Here is a 20,278-nt window from a genome sequence, read left to right as displayed (position 1 = left end):
TCTACATTCATTGAATCTTCAGGGCCAGGCATAGTGTTGAGGGCTTTACATGCAGGATCTCAGCTCTGGAGAGTGTTCAGACCCTCACGATGACCTTTGAGGTTGGTCTGACTGTTACCCCATTGTCCACAGCAAGGAACTGAGGCTGGGAGATGGAGGGACTTGCCCTGCTAGTGAGTGGGAGGGGCTAGCAGGAAAAGCCAGCTCAGACAGACTCCAGGGGGTGAGGTGGGAAGCACGGTGCTTTCTCCTTGTTTTCCTGATGTGGGGGCCTTTCTGAGCTGGGGAGAGGGGGTGCTGGGTGTGCCCCTTGCCTGCAGGGCCAAGTGCCCTTTCTCAAGGCACTCCCTGCTTTCTTCTCGGAGAGGCCTGAAAGATCCTCTTCTGCCTTTTGTCTTTTTTAGACCTCGTCCTCAATGTAATCTTGCCTGAACCCACCGCATCTAACAGTCCTGAACTGGGGACGCAGGACCCTCCCACGTTTCCCCGTCCCCTCCATCCCCCCGACCCCATCTTGCGCCTGCGCACCAGATGGCGTATGCGTCCGTGTTTCTTGGTGTTCCCAGGATGGTGGTTTCTTGTGAATATCCTTCAAATGAAAGGTCTCATAAAAGTTCAAGCAGTACATTTTATTTGCTTGACCCTGTATACACTTTTCAGAGGCTTTTGGGACCATTTATCAAGTGAGGCGAGTAAGACGGAGACTAATCTTCAGGGGTTGAAAACTAGAGGCCCTCTGTCTTATCTTGTATCTGATGCACAGATATTTTTGTCTGAAAAATTATTTTTGAGCCCATATGTAAAAGTTGAAAGAGTTTGCATTAAAAACCCAGGTCTTCGACTTCTCTTGAAAAATCGGAATTGCTGACACACAGAACTGAATTTGTCTGGTGTCAGTCTGCCCCTTAGGAAACCGCAGGCGAGTTTGCAGCTTTGCTCATTTACGTTTACCTGGGCTGCAGGTGCTTGAGCTCAGGCTCTCACCTTAGTTTTTTAGAATAAACGAAGTCCAAGGCCATCCACCAGGCGGTGTGGACAGAGCTGGGTTTCCAGCTCTCTCTCTGCAACTCCCGCATATGTCCACAAGAGGGCCACCTTCTGCGGAGGAACAGGCACTTTACAGAAAGCTCCCAGGAGAGACGGCCTGGGTTCAAACTTACTCACCGTGTGACCCTGGGTAGTGGTCTAACTTTTCTGAATTCTAGTCTCCTATGTACAGACTGGTGATGATGGTAGAAGTACCTGCTTTATGTGGTCTTTGTGACCTTGAAAGAAAATCCACGAAAAGCACTTAAAGTGCTGTTACATCTATTTCATTTATTATTATTATATCCAGCAGAAATGCTTCTCCTCTTTTGGCTCAAGCATGTTAAAGCCTTCTGCATTTTTTTTCTGTCATTTTTCCTTTTGTGATGTGTGGATGTGAGCTATAAACTTTAGTGTAAATTGAGTATTTTGGAGGATACATAATAAGATTAAAACACGCAAGTGACTCTTGCAGCAAAGTGGAGAATTCTTTTATGTTGTGAATCATCCCTTCTAAATGTATCTCGTTTTATATCAGTAATTCCAGATCCTGGTCCATCACCTTTCTTAAAGTGGCGCTACCCCTGTAACAGTCCCTATTTAAGAAAGCTCCTATGTGACTCATTACTGTTCTCTCCACCCCTGACCTAGTGAGTTGGAAAGGCACTGACTGGGTTTCACCTTTTGCCTGGCAGCTTTTTTTTTTTTAAATAGAATTTTTTTGTGCCGATGCGGTTTTCATCTTTCTGTTGTAATACATAGATATGGCCACAAGAGGGCAGAACTACTCCACGGTAGTGCCTCAGAATCGCCATCCTTTGATATCTAAAACTCTTTTTTTCAAAATAAAAATAATACGTAAAAACACTGGTTATCATTAAGTGCTATAATGTGAAGTCTAGTTTTTGTGAATACATAAACATAGAAATTGACAAATTTCGAGGTGTGTCCGCTCTGTAGTGTATAGAGACACACGGTTTGGGGGAAGGGAGTGGTTGCTGACAGTGGTGAAGGGACATCTGACCCACACATTTATATTCGGGAATCTTCCTTTTCTTTTCCCAGCCCATGTCTTCAGAGGTGTCCTTTTCCCCCACTCCATGCAATGCTCCACTTTGTCTTAGGTTGCAAAATCATGCCTCTAGTTGGGCTCAGACACAAACCCTGTTTCACTGACAGCAACTGAACCACCCACAGGGTTCCAGCCCCCATTTCCCCTTAGGGCTCCTGACCCCCCAATCTGAACCCTAGAATGTGTGTGGCTTGGAAAAAAAGAAGCAGGGAATGGAGACCAGCCATCAGGAGACTGGGGCTGTCCGGTTTGCTCTGCTCTGAGGTTACCCTGGATTTGTAGCAAGTCAGTGCAGTCCAAGCTGGACAGGAGGCATGGAGAACCCTCCAAGATGAGTAGACTGGAGCCTTGCCCATAAGGAGTTTAGGAGCTACATGGGGAGACAGACAGGTAATTAACGGCCACCATTTACAGAGCTCTCTAACGGTGTGGATACATAGCATATGAGCATATGTGCTACCTTACAAAGCTCATGAGCTTAAGATTCCCATTTTACGGGTGAGCAAAGTGAGGCTCAGAGAGGTTAAGTTATTTGCCCAGGGTCATCTAGCTACCGAGTGGCAAGGCTGAGATTCAGATCCAGGCCTGTCTGACTCCAAGACAGCAATCCCAAGCAGACGTCCACCCAGAGCCTGGCGTTCCGCTAGGTACCACTAGAGGGCGGCATGGAGGCCTCCTCTCAGGGCGCTTCGGGTCTGTTACCCTCCTGTCTCTTCCCTCCTCTAGGAGATCACCCCGGGCCAGCTGAGTCTGGAGGACCTCTTGGAGATGACAGATGAGCAGGTGTGTGAGACTGTGGAGAAATACGGGGCCAACCGGGAGGAGTGTGCCCGCCTCAATGCCTCCCTCTCCTGCCTCCGGAACGTCCATATGTCAGGTGAGCAGACCCATTGGGGATGGACGCTCGTCCCCAACGTGCGCCGGCGTTCCCTCGGGTTCCTGTTCCCGCACCTGCAGGCCGGGTTGAGGCGGAGTCGGTTCTGGATGCTGTGTGCCGCTCATGAGCAGAGGAAAGGGGCCTGGGGTTCGGAGCCAGAAGTGGTCAGGGCAGCTGCTCTTGCCCACCCTTCTGAGGTCGTACGGCATTTGGTTCTGGATAATTAAGGTCCAGATACGGAAACTGGACGTGTGTGAAAGTCGAGGGGCCTTTTTACTTTAGACATTGTGACGTGCCTTTGTATTTAGGCTCAGTATCTAACTTATTTTCTTACATAAATAATATAAATTCATTGTAAAATAAGTTGAAAAAAATAGATAAAATAACAGCCCCAAGTCCCCACCCTCTACTGTTACCGTTTTGGTATGGTTTTTGGTGTGATTCTTCCTGACAAATGGGTATGGATGCAGTGTCTTTAAATGGTCAATGATAAAACCATAAAACTAGGGCTAGCCATACATATGATTTTGAAACCTACTTTTTTCACCCAGCAAACTAAGCTCTCACTTGTTTTATCAGTTTGAGGTCCAAATATATTGTCATCTTCCTTTGCTATTTCTCATTAATTGCTCAAATCTCTGTTTGCCCTGATTAACAAGACACCAAAAGTCGTCCTGATTGAGACTTCCGGCTTTCCTCTAGTCTCATGATTTTCCCACAATTTCCGGGGCCTTTTCAGTCCTAAGAGATCAGCTCTGCAAACACCAACCAAAGAAAAGCATTATTGGTCCATCTGCGCTGTTGTTTCAGTTCCTGCCACAAGGGGTCACTGCTGGGCACTAGTCTGGCACAGTCAGGTGGATGTTCGTAGGTGCCCTCGATGGATTCAACATGCAACATTTAACGAGTATTTATGGAATGACTATATGTGCCAGCATGGCTCGGTATATGGAAGTGGACAGAGTAGAACATATTTGAAACAGGTCATTGGGCCAGCTCCCCAACAGATGCCTTTTTGTGTTCTTTCTTGCTAGCGGATTCTAATGATGGCTACAGTCATCATCAAGTAGCCCTGAGTTGGGGGCTGTCTTGCCTTGAAGGATATTTGGTGGCATTCCTGGCCTCTGTCCACTAGACACCAGTAACACCCCCTGTCACGACAAACAGAAACCTCTCTAGATGTTTCTAAATGTTCCAGGGAGGGTGCACAATTATCCCTGGTTGACTAACTATAAAGGTCATGTTATTCTTCACTCTAGCACAATGCTATTGACTCACCTAATATTTGCATAGTTAAGAAAGGCACTCAGTGCAGACAAAACCTGCTTCAAGGTGACTTCTCTCCCCCTGCTGTGAGAAGCAGCTGGCAGTTTTCTCACCCTTAAAAAATTGCACCTAATTGCAGCATTATATCACAAACATCTTCCTCTGTCAATAATGCATTTGCTGCTCATTTTTAATGCCTGAATTCTGCCACCGTTCATTTCACCCACCTCCTAGTTCTAGAAATGTATGTTGTGTCTGTTTTTTTCTCCTAGATAAGCATTGCTGCAGTGAACAGTTTTGAGTGTTAACTTTAGGTACATCCTTGGTGATCCCTGTAGTGTGAATTCATACGAGTGGGGTTCCAGCAAAGTATGTACATATTTTAAAACTTCTGGTGAACCTTGCCACATGACCTCCCCAAAATTTGTGCCAATTTTTGCTTCTCTCCCACCCCTGCCCCCCTACAATGTATGAGAGTGAGCATTTGAGGTTAGGTTCTTCATGGTTTTCAGAGTTAATATTTTCTCTTCAGAACTGTGCTGCTGAGTTTGAAAAGGTCCTTATAAGTGAGCTGGACCCCAGTTTCTCCTGAGAAAGGGGTTTATGTCACTTTGCCATGGGCTGGACCATCACCCTCTGTTACATCCTGGCTGGCTGAGACTTGAGAAGGCCTCTAATATGGTGTTTTCCAAAATTTTTTGATCAAGATGCACAGGAACAAATATGACTTATGTTGCAACCCTTTACGCAAATACACAAAGACACACGTACACATTCACATACACAAGTAAAAGGAGTTTCATGAAATAGTACTCATTCGTGCATGGTACTGTGCATCGTATTTTACACACTCTTTTCTAGTGTATTCCATAGCATTTACTGAATGCTGGTGATGACCCACCACTTTGATCTCACACCCCACTTTGGACTTTAAGCCACAGTTCGAAAAAATATTGATCTTATTGATCCTCCTGCCTCCACCAACCCTTCCCAGGCAGCTAAGGTTCCTTCAACAATGCCCTACCTCTGATGCCACCCTTTGAGCCACTGGGTCCTCTAAGGGCTGTGCTCATGCCCAGATTCTTCCAGCACCAAGGTCAGCCTGGGGAGAACCTCAATGCAGTAAAGCACTGTCCACTCAGCTCTAGTCTCTCTCTCTCTTGCTGCACCTTGTGGCACGTGGGATCTTAGTTACGCCACCAAGGATGGAACCCATGCCTGCTGCATTGGAAGGCAGAGTCTTAACCCCCGGAGCGCTGAGGAAGTCCCTGAGTCTCCTTAATATCAGTATTATACTTTACTTCTGCCCTTCGTCGATGTTATGGTGCCACCTTTCACATTTTAATTTAAACTTTTTTAAAGAGTGTTTTTTTCCTAAATGGATGCCTCTCTTCCTTAGTAGACTTAAAGCTGCGAGAGAACAGGGGTCGTACCTGTTTTTGTTCACCATTTTATTCCTAGCTATATAGCTAGCCCGTAGGAGGGACTCAGTAAATATCTCAATACACCTTCCACCCTCATGTAGCACAGGAAAACTCCCCAGTACCTGCACATACAGGCTCTCTTATGGATGCCAGTCTCCTCAGATTCCCGCTCTCTTCTGGAGGCCCACTGTTCACATTTCCCCGCCCCCCCCCCAAGTCCTGCTGCTGCTGCTGCTGTTAAGTCTCTTCAGTTGTGTCCGACTCTGTGCGACACCATAGATGGCAGCCCACCAGGCTCCCCCGTCCCTGGGATTCTCCAGGCAAGAACACTAAATACCCAATTAATCTATTAGTTACTTAGGGTTTCCTAGATCAGACATGGATTTCCCATCTCGAAACCCACTCCTCTGGCTAGAATTCCATTCCCCTTTGTCCTCCTGATGAATCCCTGCTTATCCTCACAGCCAGCTCCTGCCTCTAAGCTTCCGCACCTTATTGAATGAATGGATGACTGAATACTTCTACCACCGGCTGACCATGTCTAACAGTGACTTCCAGTGTCCTTGACTCACGCCCTCATCTGACCGTTGCCTCTCTGAAGCAGATGCGGCTGGCTGCGTGCCCTTCACCCCTCTGTTGCTGGCAGCTGGCCCGGTTACCTGCCTGTGGTGAAGGAAGTTTGGGAAGACCACCTGATGTGCTTGCTACTCATCTCCACCAGGGGGAAGCAGTGAGCCACCCTTCAACAATCCTTGCTTTACGTTCTCTTCTCTCAGAAATTACCATTGATTCCTTGAGGCTTCAAACTCTCTGGGGAGCTGGATGGTTCCTGCCATTTTCCCCGCCCTTCACCTTAACCAAAAATGTATCCAAAACTAAAGGAAAACACACACACACACACACACACACAAACACACGTGAGTCTTTCCCACCAGATTCTTGTTTCTTGAGGGTCGTCATCTTTGGTATCCCGACGTCTCAGCCAGAAAGCTGGAGCCTCCAACAGTCAGTGAAGTCAGATATTTAAAATTCTGGTGTGTAGTGGGGACTCAATGTGTGTTTGTTGAGTGACTGAAGGAATAAAAGTTGTGTTGAGAAACCCATCTGGAAACCAAGCTTGTCGAGACAAGGGAGCTTTCTGTCTGACCAGGAATGAGTGTAATCTCTGCCTCTGTCTCAGAGCATAGGGGCAGCTTGATTTTAGGGTTGTTAACTCTAATCTTAGTTTTCCCCTTGGGTTCTGGGGCTCTTCTTATTTCCGGGTTCCCAAGGAACCCCAAAGATAGGAAAGCTTAACCCTTTCATCTCTTCTCACAGTTCGTTAGATCAGCTTTTGTCTGACACCAAAGAATACTCAATCCTCCCTTCAACAAGCTCCAAGAACCCCGGAGCCAGGGTGTCTTAACCTTTCCTTATCATATCAGCTGTGACCTGAAACCAGAAAGCATTCATTTGCTCATTTAACAGAATTTATCAATGCTTCAAGTATGCCAGGCACCCTCTGAAAACACGTGCTTAGATATATGTCTTCGTGGAGTTTACATTCTAGTGGGGGGAGACAGGCAATAAATTATATCATAATAAGCATGTATATATTGGAGAAGGCAATGGCAACCCACTCCAGTACTCTTGCCTGGAAAATCCCATGGTTGGAGGAGCCTGGTAGGCTGCAGTCCATGGGGTCACTAAGAGTCGGACACGACTAAGTGACTTCACTTTTACTTTTCACTTTCATGCATTGGAGAAGGAAATGTCAACCCACTCCAGTGTTCTTGCCTGGAGAATCCCAGGGACCGGAGAGCCTGGTGGGCTGCCGTCTATGGGGTCGCACAGAGTCGGACACGACTGAAGCGACTTAGCAGCAGCAGCAGCAAGCATGTATATTATAAAGTGTGTTAGACTAAGAGCTGTGGAGAAAATGAAAAGTTGAGCTGGTGAAGGCGGAGCAGTAGTGTCCTCTGGGAACAGGGGACAACTGTCATATTAAAAAGAGTGATCAGGCAGGCCTCCCTTCCCTTCAGTGTTTTCCTTTCCAGTGTCTCCTCAGTCCTCAGTCGTCTGCTTGGAGTATGGAATCTGGCATCAGACAGACCTGTCAGCTGGGTGACTTTGAGTTTGGTACCTCCTGATTCTGAGCTTAGTTTTGTAAGTAGAGTGAAGATGACGATCATTTCCACCCCACTGATTGTTTGGGTGGATTACAGGAAATGATCAGGCAGGGCACAGTTCCTGGTCTGGGTTAAGTACATTGTTGCTTTTACTGTTATTATTGTAGTAATTATCACCATCCTACACCCACCATCACCACCATTCCTGCTTCAGTTCCCATGATCACCATCATCGCCAGCATCATGACCACCATTACTGTCATTAGGGCCTCTAGCCTTTCTCTGCCTCCAGCTCACTTTCCTCCACCTCTTTCCATTCTCTCTCTCTCTTTTTTTCCTCCAAAGGGACCCTGGGCTTCTGTTTTCTAACTCCACTCTCTAATTCTTTGTTTCTCTTTGATTTCTCTTCCCTCTGAGCCACTGTCTTCCTCAACCTTGATGATTCTTTAGAACCTATTTCCCACTTTTCACTGGCTTGATTGTTCTCTTGTGGTGGCCCACCTTTCCCTGGCTAAAAAAAATTTCCAAGCTATACCCTGCTGCTGTGGTCACTACAGACCTGAGGTCCTAGGGTGAAACTGATTTCGCTGCTAGAAGAGTATGTTCTTGCCATTCTTCCCACCCCCCGCCCCCCAACTCCCTCCAGCCCAAGGCTTGAGACCTTGGATGCAAAGACCACGGGCTTCCTTTCTGAACTTTCCTTTCCTGAGTCACAACTGCCTTACCAGAGGAAAGCCTGGTCGGGGCATGGCTCCGATATCAGAGTGCTGTTGCTGTGGCTTTCTTTCTCTTTTCTGAGGCTTCCTCTTTCTCTCTATGCTGTTTCTTGGCTTTTTGATTATTTTCAGCCTAATAATACATGGTCACTTGTGTCTTCACTTTCCTAAGGGAAAAACCAGATTCAAGATAAAGGAAGACCTTGCTTTTCTCCCTTTTCCTCACCCTCCCTCATGTACATGTGTCAAGCACTCACTACACATCTGATACTGTGCTGGGTTCCAGGGCTTGAGGACTCTCTTGGAACTTCAGCGTGGAGCTGAGACCAAGAGGAGGAGGAGGAGGAGAAGAAGGAGGAGGTCTCCTGATGACTCTGGGATGGTAGGATCATGTGGAAATGCATTGTTTCCACAAGGGAGCATGGAGCATCCCAGGCGTGGAGAGACCAGTGTAGGGCCGGCTCACTGGGAATGCTGGGGAGAGAGGTTGGAGCTGGGGTCAGACAGAGGGCAGGGCAGCCCTCACGGTGGACCAGGGCATGGAGCTTGCATGGCAGGGTTTTGAGTTGAAGATGCCTGGATCACTTGTCTAGTTTTCAAACAAACACTGGCTGCAGATTGGGTGGGTGGCTCGGAGTGAGATGCTAGGGAGTGTCAGAGGAGCCCAGGGGTGCCACTGGCAGACAGGTGTCCTGGGGGCTTGCTTTCTTGAGCACCCACCCCAGCTCCTCCTCCCCTAAAGGTTAGGGGTTGGTGGAGGGTCAGAGAACTGGCAGCCAGGAGACAAACAGCAGGCAAAGTGGCCCCAAAGTAGGACAGCCTCAGATGCTCTCTGGTTTCTCTGCAGTTTGGGGATTGAATGAAGCCCACCAGGACCCCGCCTTCCACTAGAGCCTTCCCTCCACTGGAACAAAGAATAGGCACTGTCTTGATTGCCCGATTGTTTCAGTTGCTTCTAACTTTGGGAGGGCTGGGCTGGGTGGCGCAGGACGAGCCGCCCCTCCCGCAGCCCCCCAGGTTTGCTGAGTTCCAGTCCTTGTTCGTTCTCCAGAGTCTTGTTTCGAGGGTTATCAGGAATCCCGGAAACAGCATGGCCCTGTGTTAGGGCTCTTGATGCAGGTGACCAAAACCTGACATGATCACCCTCATGCAGACACAGCTCATTCATTCACCCCCAAAATTACGATTGAACGTCACACCAGGGGACTAGAGACACAGCAGTGGGCATGGCGAGCCAGCTGCCACGGGCTTTGTTGTGTTCTAGACCTGAGCCATCCATTATGGCAGCCACAAGACTCATGTGGCAAATTAAAGTTATATTCATTAAATGAAATAAAATTAAAATGTCACTTCTTCCATGGCACTAGTCACTCCTCAGGTGATCCATCGCCACCTGTGTCTAGCGGCTCCCCTACGGGAACAGCCCCGGCTTCTAGGGCATTTCCATCATCACAGAAAGTTCTGTTGGAACGCTGTGCTCTAGAATATATAGAGAGAAACAATAAGCAAAAGAAGTAACAGACGGTGATCAGTTTTATGCAGAGAATTACAGGAGAGTGCTCTGACGGTGACTCGGTGGCTGGTTCTGATGGGGTGGCCACAGAGGGAGTGTCAGTCAGGGCTCTACCAGAGAAGCAGAGCCCCAGGTCGGCACCCCATCTGGGGCCTAACCTGCCGTTCCTGATCCAGCCTCCGCTCCTGCTTTCTCGAAGGCTGCCTTTTGGCCCCTCTGTAGAGCCCACTTGTTGCTCCCCTGTAGGGACCAGCTCTGGCTTTTGTGGACGTCCCCACCAGCCCTCTGACATGAGAACAAAGAGAGCCTGGCCCCCTGCTGTCGCCTCTGATCAGCACCGGGGTTGCGACCAGCACGTGCTGAGCAGAACTGGGCACAAAACTGACCCTGAACTTGTACTGTACGGTCTGCAGGGGCTGAGCTGTCTGAGGATTGTGGTTCCACATGCACCGCACTGGACGAGCCAGGTCAGGCCCAGACGGACGGTCACATCCGTAATCAGATCACAGCTCCTCCTCCCAGGCTCTCCATGTCTTCACCCGCCCACCGCGCCCGCCTTCCCTGACTTTGCTTTTCCTTGGAAGGCCTGCCTCAGGGCCTTTGCACGGGTCATTTTTTCTGCCTGAAACACACTACCCTAGTCTGCCTAATTAGTCAGACTAACCCTAGTCTGGCTAATTCTTTGTCCCTTGGGTCTCAGCTCAAATGCCACCTTCTCCTGGTCCCACCTCCCTCTTATTCACTCATTTCTTCATGGTCCCTATCATAAATACAACGATTTTTTTGCTTAAATGTTTGTTTCTCTACCTCTTCTCACTAGAACAATGGTTCTCAGACCTGAATATGCATCAGAATCCCCCAGAAGGCTCTACCCCCAGAGTCCCTGGTTCAGCCAATTTGGGGCAGCACCCAGGAACCTGCATTTTTTAACAGTTTCCCAGGGGATGCTGCTGCTCCTGGTTTGGGGCCTGCTCTGTGAGAACCACTGTGCTGGAATTGTCCCAGGGCCTGACTCAGAACCGGAGTGTCAGGAGGGGTTACTGAGTGACTGAATGAGTGGCGGTCCATGGTAATGGTTACAGCAAATACTGCATTCTTGCCCGGCCAAGAGCTGCTCTGGGTAACTGACATGCAGCCTTAGCTTGCTTAATCATTTCCACAATCTTGTGAAGTCTACGTGATTCTATTTTCTGGTAAGAACACTGAGGCTCAGAGTCACACCGCAACTGAGTATCAGAAACAGGGTTTGTGGAGAAGGAAATGGCAACCCACTCCAGTAGGGACAGAGGAGCCTGGCAGACTATAGTTGATGGGGTCGCAAAGAGTCGGACGTGACTGAGCGACTAAGCGTGCTCCAGTGTCATATCCTGGCATGGAATACAGTCATGGCTTTGGGTTTCCCAGAGACAAAATCAAATCAGCTTAGTGGAAGAGCGTACCCCAGAGAAAGTACAGCATATCAGTTCATAGGATATAAGAAGGTAGAGATTGCGAGTCCTGATGCCCTGAAAACACTGGTGTTTCAGACTTCATGGTTGGTTCTTTGAGTGGCTGAATTGCTTTAATATCTAGATTTTATCTGATGAGTCAGAAATCCCAAACCACGTTTATTTTATATAAACATTAAATCCAGACCAGCCAAACAAGAAAAAAACAAAACAGAGTTTGAACATGGGTCCATCTGACTCCTAAGCTGTGGCTCCCTCCTAGGAGAGAGGTGAGGGCAGCTTTCCCCTTACCTCTGAGAGCTTCATGTGTCTCCCTCCATTTGCTCTGCTGAAGTGACTGCCTTTGGTGGGGGAAATGGGTTGCAGGGATGTAACAGCTTAAGCCAGAACAGAGATAAAAAGAAAGAACATAAACCCTGAATGATATGTAACTACCAAATTGCCTGTTTGCAGAGCACCTTCAGTTGTAGTAAGAACCCACACACAGATAGCTCCTTTCGATTCTCACAACCTGATGAGTGGTAGGTAGGCAGACAGACCAGGATGAGTACCCATTCCACAGATGGGAACACTGAGGAAAAGAGAAGGTTACTTTGAACCACCCAGGATCTCACAGAGCTGGGACTGGAACAGCAATGTCCCTTTCCTGCTTCTCAGTGCAGAACCCCTTCTCTTGTCTGGTGTCAGGAGTGGGGTGGGGATGATGGCAGTGGCCGTGTTTCCCCTCCAGGTAGGATCCTGGAGCTGGGGAGAATGGGGTATTGCCCCAAGCTGGGCATGGCTGGGAAAGCTCAGGAGTCTCTAGATCTGCTTCAGAGTCTGGGGAGACTCCCCCCTTTTCCTGGCAGGGTTAAGTCTGTCTTGGTGACTATTTCTGCCCTTTTCAGCCATGGAGGCATCCTCAGGTATATGAATGTGTTTGAAAAGTTCAGTAAATGTGCAGGAGGAAGGTAGAAAGGGCAGGGATGATGGAGAAAGATGTTACGATGTCATGATATTATTTGGAACCGAGCTATTTTCCCCTCCCCCTAAAATGTCCCAATGTTGTGACAGCACATTCCTGGAAACTACGAGAGGATTCTAGTTTGTAATAGTCACACTTTTTACTCAGGTAGTTTTTTTTACCCCCATTGTTTAATAGTAAATAAACTATTTACTATTTAAATAATTTTTCTATTTATTGACTTATAATCTTATATGAGAAGTATCCAAGCTATTGTTTGGGGAAGGGAAAAACAAGGCTTTGTTTTGACTATAATTTGCATGTTAGTATTTTAAAAACGATTCATAGGAGGAATAATGTCTGGAAGGAAATACGTTTGGATATTTAGCACAGTTTTTGGATTAGGGTGATTGTGATTTCTCTTCTGCTTGTCTGCTTTTTCTATCTGTCTGGGTGAGGAACAAGCAGTTATGTAATTTAAACAAAAAAAAAAAAAGAAGAAAGGAAAAAATTCCTCCTTGAACCCAGTTTAGCTCTTTCTGTACCCACCCCTTCTGTTATTTCAACAGTTTCTTGGTTGATTAACCCCTTTCTTTGCACCTGTTCAAAAGGGAAAACTTCCTGCTGCAATTTCCTGAAGTAAAATTCCCTGTAGCTTAGACAATTCTTGATGATGCCCCAAAAGCAATTTATATGCCACCACTGCTGGGAAGGCCTCCTAGATTGCCCCGTCTTCACTTTGTGTTGATGATCCCACAGTTCTCTTGTAGTCTTTTTTTTTTAAGATTTTTTTTTTTTATGTGGACCATTTTTAAAGTCCTTATTGAATTTGTTACAACATTGCTTCTGTTTTATATTTTGTTTTTTTCTGGCTGTGAGGTATAGGGTATCTTAGCTCCCTAACTAGGGCTCGAACCTGAACCCCCTGCATTGGAAGGCGAAGTCTTAACCACTGGACTGCCATAGACATCCCTCTTGTAGTTGCTTTGATATAAAAGTCTCTTAGATTAGAAATTCCTTATTAGCAGGAGCCATCACAAATAGCCATGTTATTAAAAGCATGCTCTGTATCAGATATCGTTCTAAGCTGATTTCAAGGATAACTTCACTTAATCTTCAGAACTTGACCATGAGATAGAGAATGTTGTAGTCCCCAGTTTTCAGATAAGAAGACTAAGGAGCAGGGAGGTGAACCTACTGACCCAAGGTTACATGAAGTGACTTGCAGAGCACCAGCATTTGAGCTTTGGCTGACCACAGGCTCATTTTTTTTTTTCTCTTTTCTTTTTTGCTTCTTTTGTTTCCTATACATTACTTAACACAGTAGCAAAAGTACCACTGAAGCATTTAACAAATACATGAAAGTAAGTCTCTCAGTCATGTCTGACTCTGCGACCCCATGGACTATACAGTCCATGGAATTCTCTAGGCCAGAATACTGGAGGGCGTAGCCTTTCCCTTCTCCAAGGGATCTTCCCAACCTGGGGATAGAACCCAGGTCTCCCTCATTGCAGGCAGATTCTTTACCAGTTGAGCCACAAGGGAAGCCCAAGAATACTGGAGTGGGTAGCCCATCCCTTCTCCAGGGATCTTCCTGACCCAGGAATCGAACCGACAGCTCCTGCAGTGCATCGCAGGCGGATTGTTTACCAACTGAGCTATCAGGGAAGCCCTGAACAAATACATGAGCAGTCATAATTTAATCATGGAAATGACGCTCTTGGAGGGAGAGGTTGGTGCATTTCTAGATTTGCTCCAGGAGAGAGAAGTGAGAAACAGATGTTTTCTGCCTATATCACTGAGGGCTTGTGTGGTGGAGATAACAGACAGACAATGAAAGAGAATTCACTCTGAATCAGGGGTCACTGGCCAAATTCAGCTATCTGCCTGCTTTCAAAAATAAAGTTTTATTGGAACATTGCCATACCCATTTTTTACATTGTAAAATAAAATTCACATTTTATGTCAAGATAAGAAAAATTTGAACATAAAAAAGTTTTCTGTGCCCTGTGACCTCCCCTCTCAGCTCTACTGTGCTTTGCTTCTCTGCGTTATGCAGTGAGCAACCTTCCCCATCGGCAGAAATACCTGTTCAACCATAAAAAGCAATATTCTCCTAGCATCAACAGGACAACACAAAGAGAACATTCCTTCTTGGTCTTAAGAGGCCACAATGATGCTTAGATCTGGATTGTGTAAACTGTCAATAATTTCACTCAAATAAAATTTTCCATTTCTTTCTTAGATTGATGGGTTAAATGTTCATCGACAACATATTATGTTGTCTATAGCTATTCTCACACAGCAATGGCAGAATGGAGACCATCTGGCCCAGAAAGTCTAAAGTATTTACCTTCTGGCTTTTACAGAGGAAGTTTGCTAATAACCCTTATTGTAAAAGACCAAGCAAGAGATACTAAGTGTTCTTTAAAACAAATACACACATGCTGTGTATCTGATGGGACATTGATGGTGGAGAACTCTGCCATGAGGTGCATTACTGTTTGCGCAGCATTACCTAGAGCTGTCCTTTATTGAGCACTTACCATTCTAAATGCTCAGAGGAAGGAAGAAAGGGCAGGAAGGGTGCTCGCTTCGGCAGCACATATACTAAAATTGGAACGATACAGAGAAGATTAGCATGGCCCCTGTGCAAGGATGACACGCAAATTCGTGAAGCGTTCCATATTTAAAAAAAAAAAAAGAGAAAGAAAGGGCAGGAAGGATGGACAGGCCCAGAGAGGTTGAATAGCTTGCTCAGGGTCACACAGCTGCTACAGGATACAGCCTGCACTCAGGCCTATGCCAGACTCAGTCAAAATACATGCTTTCAGGGAACTTCCCTCATGGTCCAGTGGTTAAGACTCCATGCTTCCACTGCAGGGGCCGTGGGTTTGACCCCTGGTTGGGGAACTAAGATCCCACATGCCATGCTGCTGCTGCTGCTAAGTCACTTCAGTCGTGTCCGACTCTGTGTGACCCCATAGATGGCAGCCCACCAGGCTCCCCCATCCCTGGGATTCTCCAGGCAAGAACACTGGAGTGGGTTGCCATTTCCTTCTCCAGACATGCCATGCGCTGTGGCCAAAAAAACAAAACAAAATGAAAAAGCCCACATGCTTTTATTGCAGTGTCCTGCATGCCGACGTTTCCTGTCTGTTTCCTGCTAGATGTGAGGTTTGGGGGGCTGGGGATCACACTGCATCTCTCGAGTGCCGCCTGGATTGTGCCCCTGGAGGGTCACTCTCATTTAGGGGGGTCTGTGGGTCTCTTTGGGCAAACATGTCACACCATCCCCATAGGATTCTGAAGGCGGGGGCGCCTCGCACTCCAGGTCTCCCAGCTGCCTCCTCTCAATTTGGAAAAGGAAACCCGAAATGCCTCCCTTCCCCCAGTGACACAGGCCTGTTGATGTGTCCACCCTCCACGTCAGCTCTGTCCTTGGGAACAGAGCTCAGTTTAGCTCCATCATCTGATCATCTTCTTTCTTTAGCACTTTTGTTTTTCCCCTCTCCGTCTGGTACTTTGTGGAGGAGAAATGAGGCGGACAAGCTCTGTAATCAGATACCAGGACACCCTCGGTGACAGCGACAGTTTGTTTTTCTAGCTCTAACTTCTAAAGACCTTCTGCCTTCATTGTCACGGAAGGCGGGGGTACTAAGTGGCAGGCTGTCTGTTTTGCTTTAAACCTTAGGCTCCTTGCTTGAAAAAGTTGGGGTCAAATCGCTGGCTGGCTGCACACACTTGGATGATTTTTCCTCCCTGTGTTTATTACCTTGGACACCATCCAACCGGGGCTAGTACATGATGACTCCTGATGGCCACCAGGGGGTGCTGCCTGACAACCATCCTTTAGCTGAGCCAGGGAGTGGGGGAGGGGGGAGATCTACATTAAGGTGCAAACTGGAAGAAGGAAGTTCAGTCTAATCATCTGAACTTTCAAATAGGGGAAAAATAGAGTCCCGGAGAGGATAAAGACCTGACCCATGTACAGGATGGAAGAATGTGGGCTTAATTCTGTGTTATAGACAGAGCATCTGGGCAGGCTGAGAGCCAGGGGAACTTTAGTCCCTTGTCCCAGCTGGCCTTGTGTGAGCTACAGGGCATCGGAGCAGCTCCTGGTTCCTGCCTGCCTCCAGTCGGCTCAGACGGGGTCTTTGCAGTCACTAACCTTCCTACAGCCCTCCTGTCACCGAAGCTCTCGCCCCCCAGCTCCTTGCCACACTGCAAGACCAATTAAGAGAACTGCTGCTGCTGCTGCTGCTAAGTCGCTTCAGTCGTGTCCGACTCTGTGCGACCCCACAGACGGCAGCCCACCAGGCTCCTCCGTCCCTGGGATTCTCCAAGCAAGAACACTGGAGTGGGTTGCCATTTCCTTCTCCAATGCATGACAGTGAAAGTGAAGTCGCTCAGTCGTGTCCAACTCTTAGCGACCCCATGGACTGCAGCCTACCAGGCTCGTCCACCCATGGGATTTTCCAGGCAAGAGTACTGGAGTGGGTTGCCATTGCCTTCTCCTTAAGAGAAGAAAGTGATCTGTAAAGGAGGAATGCTGAAATGTAGTCTCCAAATAACAACTATTGGAGATGCAGCAGGAGCTCAATAGTCAGTGGCCTCATTCCCTTGGGAGACGTCTGGCAAGAGCAGGGGGCCAGACGTGGGGTAACTCTGGCCATAAAGGAGCCTCCTGGAGGCCCTGAACAGGGTGGCCACGAAGAGAAGCAGCAGGACTTGCTTTGATCAAAATAATCATTTCAGCCTTTGCCACGTGCCCGACATGGGGATGTAGAGATTAAAAAAACACGCGGGCTACAGTTGACAAGGGGCTGGGCTCCTGGTTTCCTCTTCTAGCCAGCCTGGTCAGGTTTTGGCACAGGTGGGAGCATGTGTGAGTTCTGAGCCTGGGATGTGAGTCCTGGCAGGGCCACTGGGCTGTACTAAAGCTGGTTCAGCCCCTTCCCCATCAGAGTCTCTGTCTTTGAAGAAACGGGCATGAAAGCACCTGCCCATTTAGTGCTGTCGGGAGGAACAGGTGTGATGATGCATGTTTCCTCCCCCGTCAGGGGTTGCCTCCCCCGCCTGAGCAGAACCGCACTTTGATCCTTTTGGCTACAGTGAATCAGAAATCATATGAGCCAGCTGAACGGGACGAGCCAAAGGTTTCTCTCTCTGCTCCCTAAAGGCAGACGCCTCAGGAGCTGAAAGGTCCTGGGGCCTCAGAGCTGGTGAAGCCCAGTCGCCGATGTGCATGGGCAGCCAGGGGTCACGCCATGACTTCAGACAAGCCCCCGAATCAGCTAGAGCTAATGCCACATGGATGGAGGGTGGGCAGTGCAGCCCATTTTATTATTTTGGAGCAGAAAAAAGATAACCCATCACAGCCAACTTTTTATACACTTGAGAGGTTGGAAAAGTTCTCCCATCGTCTTTTACAGAACCACAAGACTCATTTATTCCTCCAAAGTGAGCAAGCTTCTAGACTAAAGAAAGGGCTTTTAAGGAAGGGGATCTGTCGATTTCTACAGGGTTCTTCCTCACACTGCTGACTGTCTCCGGGTGTGGGGTGGGAGGCATTGTGCTTAAGAACAAAGATCATTGTCTGTTAATCCCATCCAGGTCACAGTCACCAGATCTCAGGCCCCGGGCAGGAGGTTTTCTTGGGCTCCTCAATGACAGCAGACAAAGGGCAGCTCAAGGTTCTCAAATGGCACTGTCCACACTTCTGGCTCGATGATGCTTGGTGGTCAGGGCTGTCCCGTGCATTGTAGACTGTTCAGCAGCGTCCCTCCATGCCCTGAACTTTGATGCCAGAAGCATCCATCCTCCAACCCCCTCCTCCTTCGTGAAATCCAAAATGCCTCCCAGCGTCCTCAGATGTGCCAGGTGGAGAACCGCTGTCTTGACTTCTCCGAGGTGCCCCAGGCTTCGCCCAGCTGATGATGCTCCTGCTCAGATGATGGTGGTGATGATAAGGATGTCAAGGATGATGACAAGTGAAGTATTCTGAGGCCAGATGAAAGCCAGGAAATTTTGTGAAGACTGAGGGTCTATAAAAGCACAGAAAACCGTAATTGAGTTGGACTTGGGCTTATCATGCCCAGAGCATAATTTTCCCAGGGGTCTTTAGTCAAATTTCCAGGAACCAGATGAAAGCCAGGAACCTTGATGTACCACCCTCCCTCCAGCGAGCATGTGTGCACACACACACAGACACAGACACACACACACACACACACACACGCTCATATTCACGTGCATAATCCTTCCCTCTCTCTCTCCAGGGACCTAGTTAAAACTTCCATCACTTCTGCAGGTAAACAGCTCTCGATGCCCTGACTTCTCCGGCTGTGACCGCCTGGACCAGCCATGTGGCCTCTCTGTGCCTGTGTCTGTAAAATGCCCAGGGACAGGAAGGATGGGCATGAACCCTTCCCCCGAGATTCTGTATCTCAGGTTTGACCTTCATGCCTGGCCAGTGAGCTGACAGCAGTGACCACGACCCCACTCTCACCCACAGCTGTGCGGTTCAGACGGCAGCTTCCAGTTGTGATGGTTATTGTTGCATGGATGCCTGAATCAGCTCAATGACACCTTGTGGGGATCCTTTGAACATAAGAAGCTCATTCCCACCCTTGCCCTCATCTCTTCTGCCCTCTTCTGACACCCTTCCTGGGGGCTGGCTCCTTCCCTCTGTGTGCTGCCAGCTCTGGGTGCGCTCACTGCATGGAGTTCTCTGATTACTTTCTCCATCATTACTCGGGGGAGCAGGCTGGGAGAACCTGGGGAGAGGGGCCAAGTGCAGCCCCAGTGAGTTCCAGGGATCTTTCTAGAGGAAGGAACCAGCTACATGGAGTTCCGAGGATGACAGGCTGTGTTTGGGCTTCTTTGCCTACTTCCCGAGTTATTTTGTTTTATTGCCCACCAGTGCCAACTCTCAGATCTGCTCAGGGTGTCATTGCTTTTTTTTTTCTTTCAAATCATCCTAGCTCAAAAAAATTTTTTTTATATTTACAATATCTTTTGGGGACGATTTGGGGGCAGTATCTTCCTGAACCATTTTGTGTTGTAAAAGCTGCCTGCAGACTTTCAGTGCCAAAGTCAGTCATGTGCACGTTCTTTTTTTGGAAAGAAGGATGTTGTATATACAGAAAATGGCAGGATCTGACCCAGCTTTATCCACTTTCCTTTGATCCCCGTACCCATGACCAGAAGGTGAAAGATGAATTTAAGTTCTTCCTAAGCTCTGACCATGGGCTTTATTTGGCAAGGTCTTTCATGTTCCTGGGCGATGCCAGTTCTATGAGGAGACACTGGCAAAGGCAAATTATGGCAACAGGGCTGGGCCAGAAAAGGTTGGGCCAGAGTTTAGGTTAGAGGTTTAGTTATGCAGGAAGGGCTTGGTGTCCAGTAGATTTTTTCCAAACATTCATGGTACCAATGAATGTGGAAAGGGAGGATTTAAAATGCCCCTCCTGCCCCCGCCTTGATGTCTCTCTCTGCAGAAATGATTGCTGTTCCCCACTGTGTCCAAGGCATTGCTCCATGCTTACAATGTGCTCAACACACGGCATATCAGGAATTTCCGTGACGGCCGCCTGTTGTCCTTATAACAACTCTGTCAAGTTGGGGCTGCCCCCCGAAAAGGGAGGAGATGGGGGTTCAGAGAGGTGGATGAATTTAGCTGAGACTGCACAGCATAGGCAAGTCAGGAAGGCAGCCTTGCACTTGGGAGTTTGGAGTGAAACCACTGCTTTAATACCACGCCCCGAGGCCCTGAGGAGAGGCAGGACGGGAGTGGCATCGATTGAGAGCCCGAGCGCGCTACAGAAGTTGCCCGGCAAGGTCACCTGGACTGGCAGGTCTGCTTAGGCATGAGTTTTGAGAA

At 48.1% G+C, this 20,278-nt stretch overlaps 1 protein-coding gene and 1 non-coding gene across 2 annotated transcripts in view; both read left to right on the top strand.

The window, feature by feature from the left end:
- KSR2 (kinase suppressor of ras 2) overlaps positions 1–20,278 on the top strand; it is a 431,769-nt gene that overhangs the window by 88,644 nt on the left and 322,847 nt on the right. The window contains exon 3 of the mRNA XM_070385590.1: positions 2,825–2,975. Coding sequence (XP_070241691.1) covers positions 2,825–2,975 — 151 coding nt within the window. The remainder of the gene's footprint in view (positions 1–2,824; positions 2,976–20,278) is intronic.
- On the top strand, positions 14,980–15,086 carry LOC138991542 (U6 spliceosomal RNA). The gene has a single exon (XR_011467515.1). It is a non-coding gene; the product is annotated as a U6 spliceosomal RNA (small nuclear RNA).

This window comes from Bos mutus, chromosome 17 (genome assembly GCF_027580195.1).
Source record: "Bos mutus isolate GX-2022 chromosome 17, NWIPB_WYAK_1.1, whole genome shotgun sequence".
NCBI classification, from domain to species: Eukaryota; Metazoa; Chordata; class Mammalia; order Artiodactyla; family Bovidae; genus Bos; species Bos mutus.
This window is presented reverse-complemented; position numbering and strand designations above follow the sequence as displayed.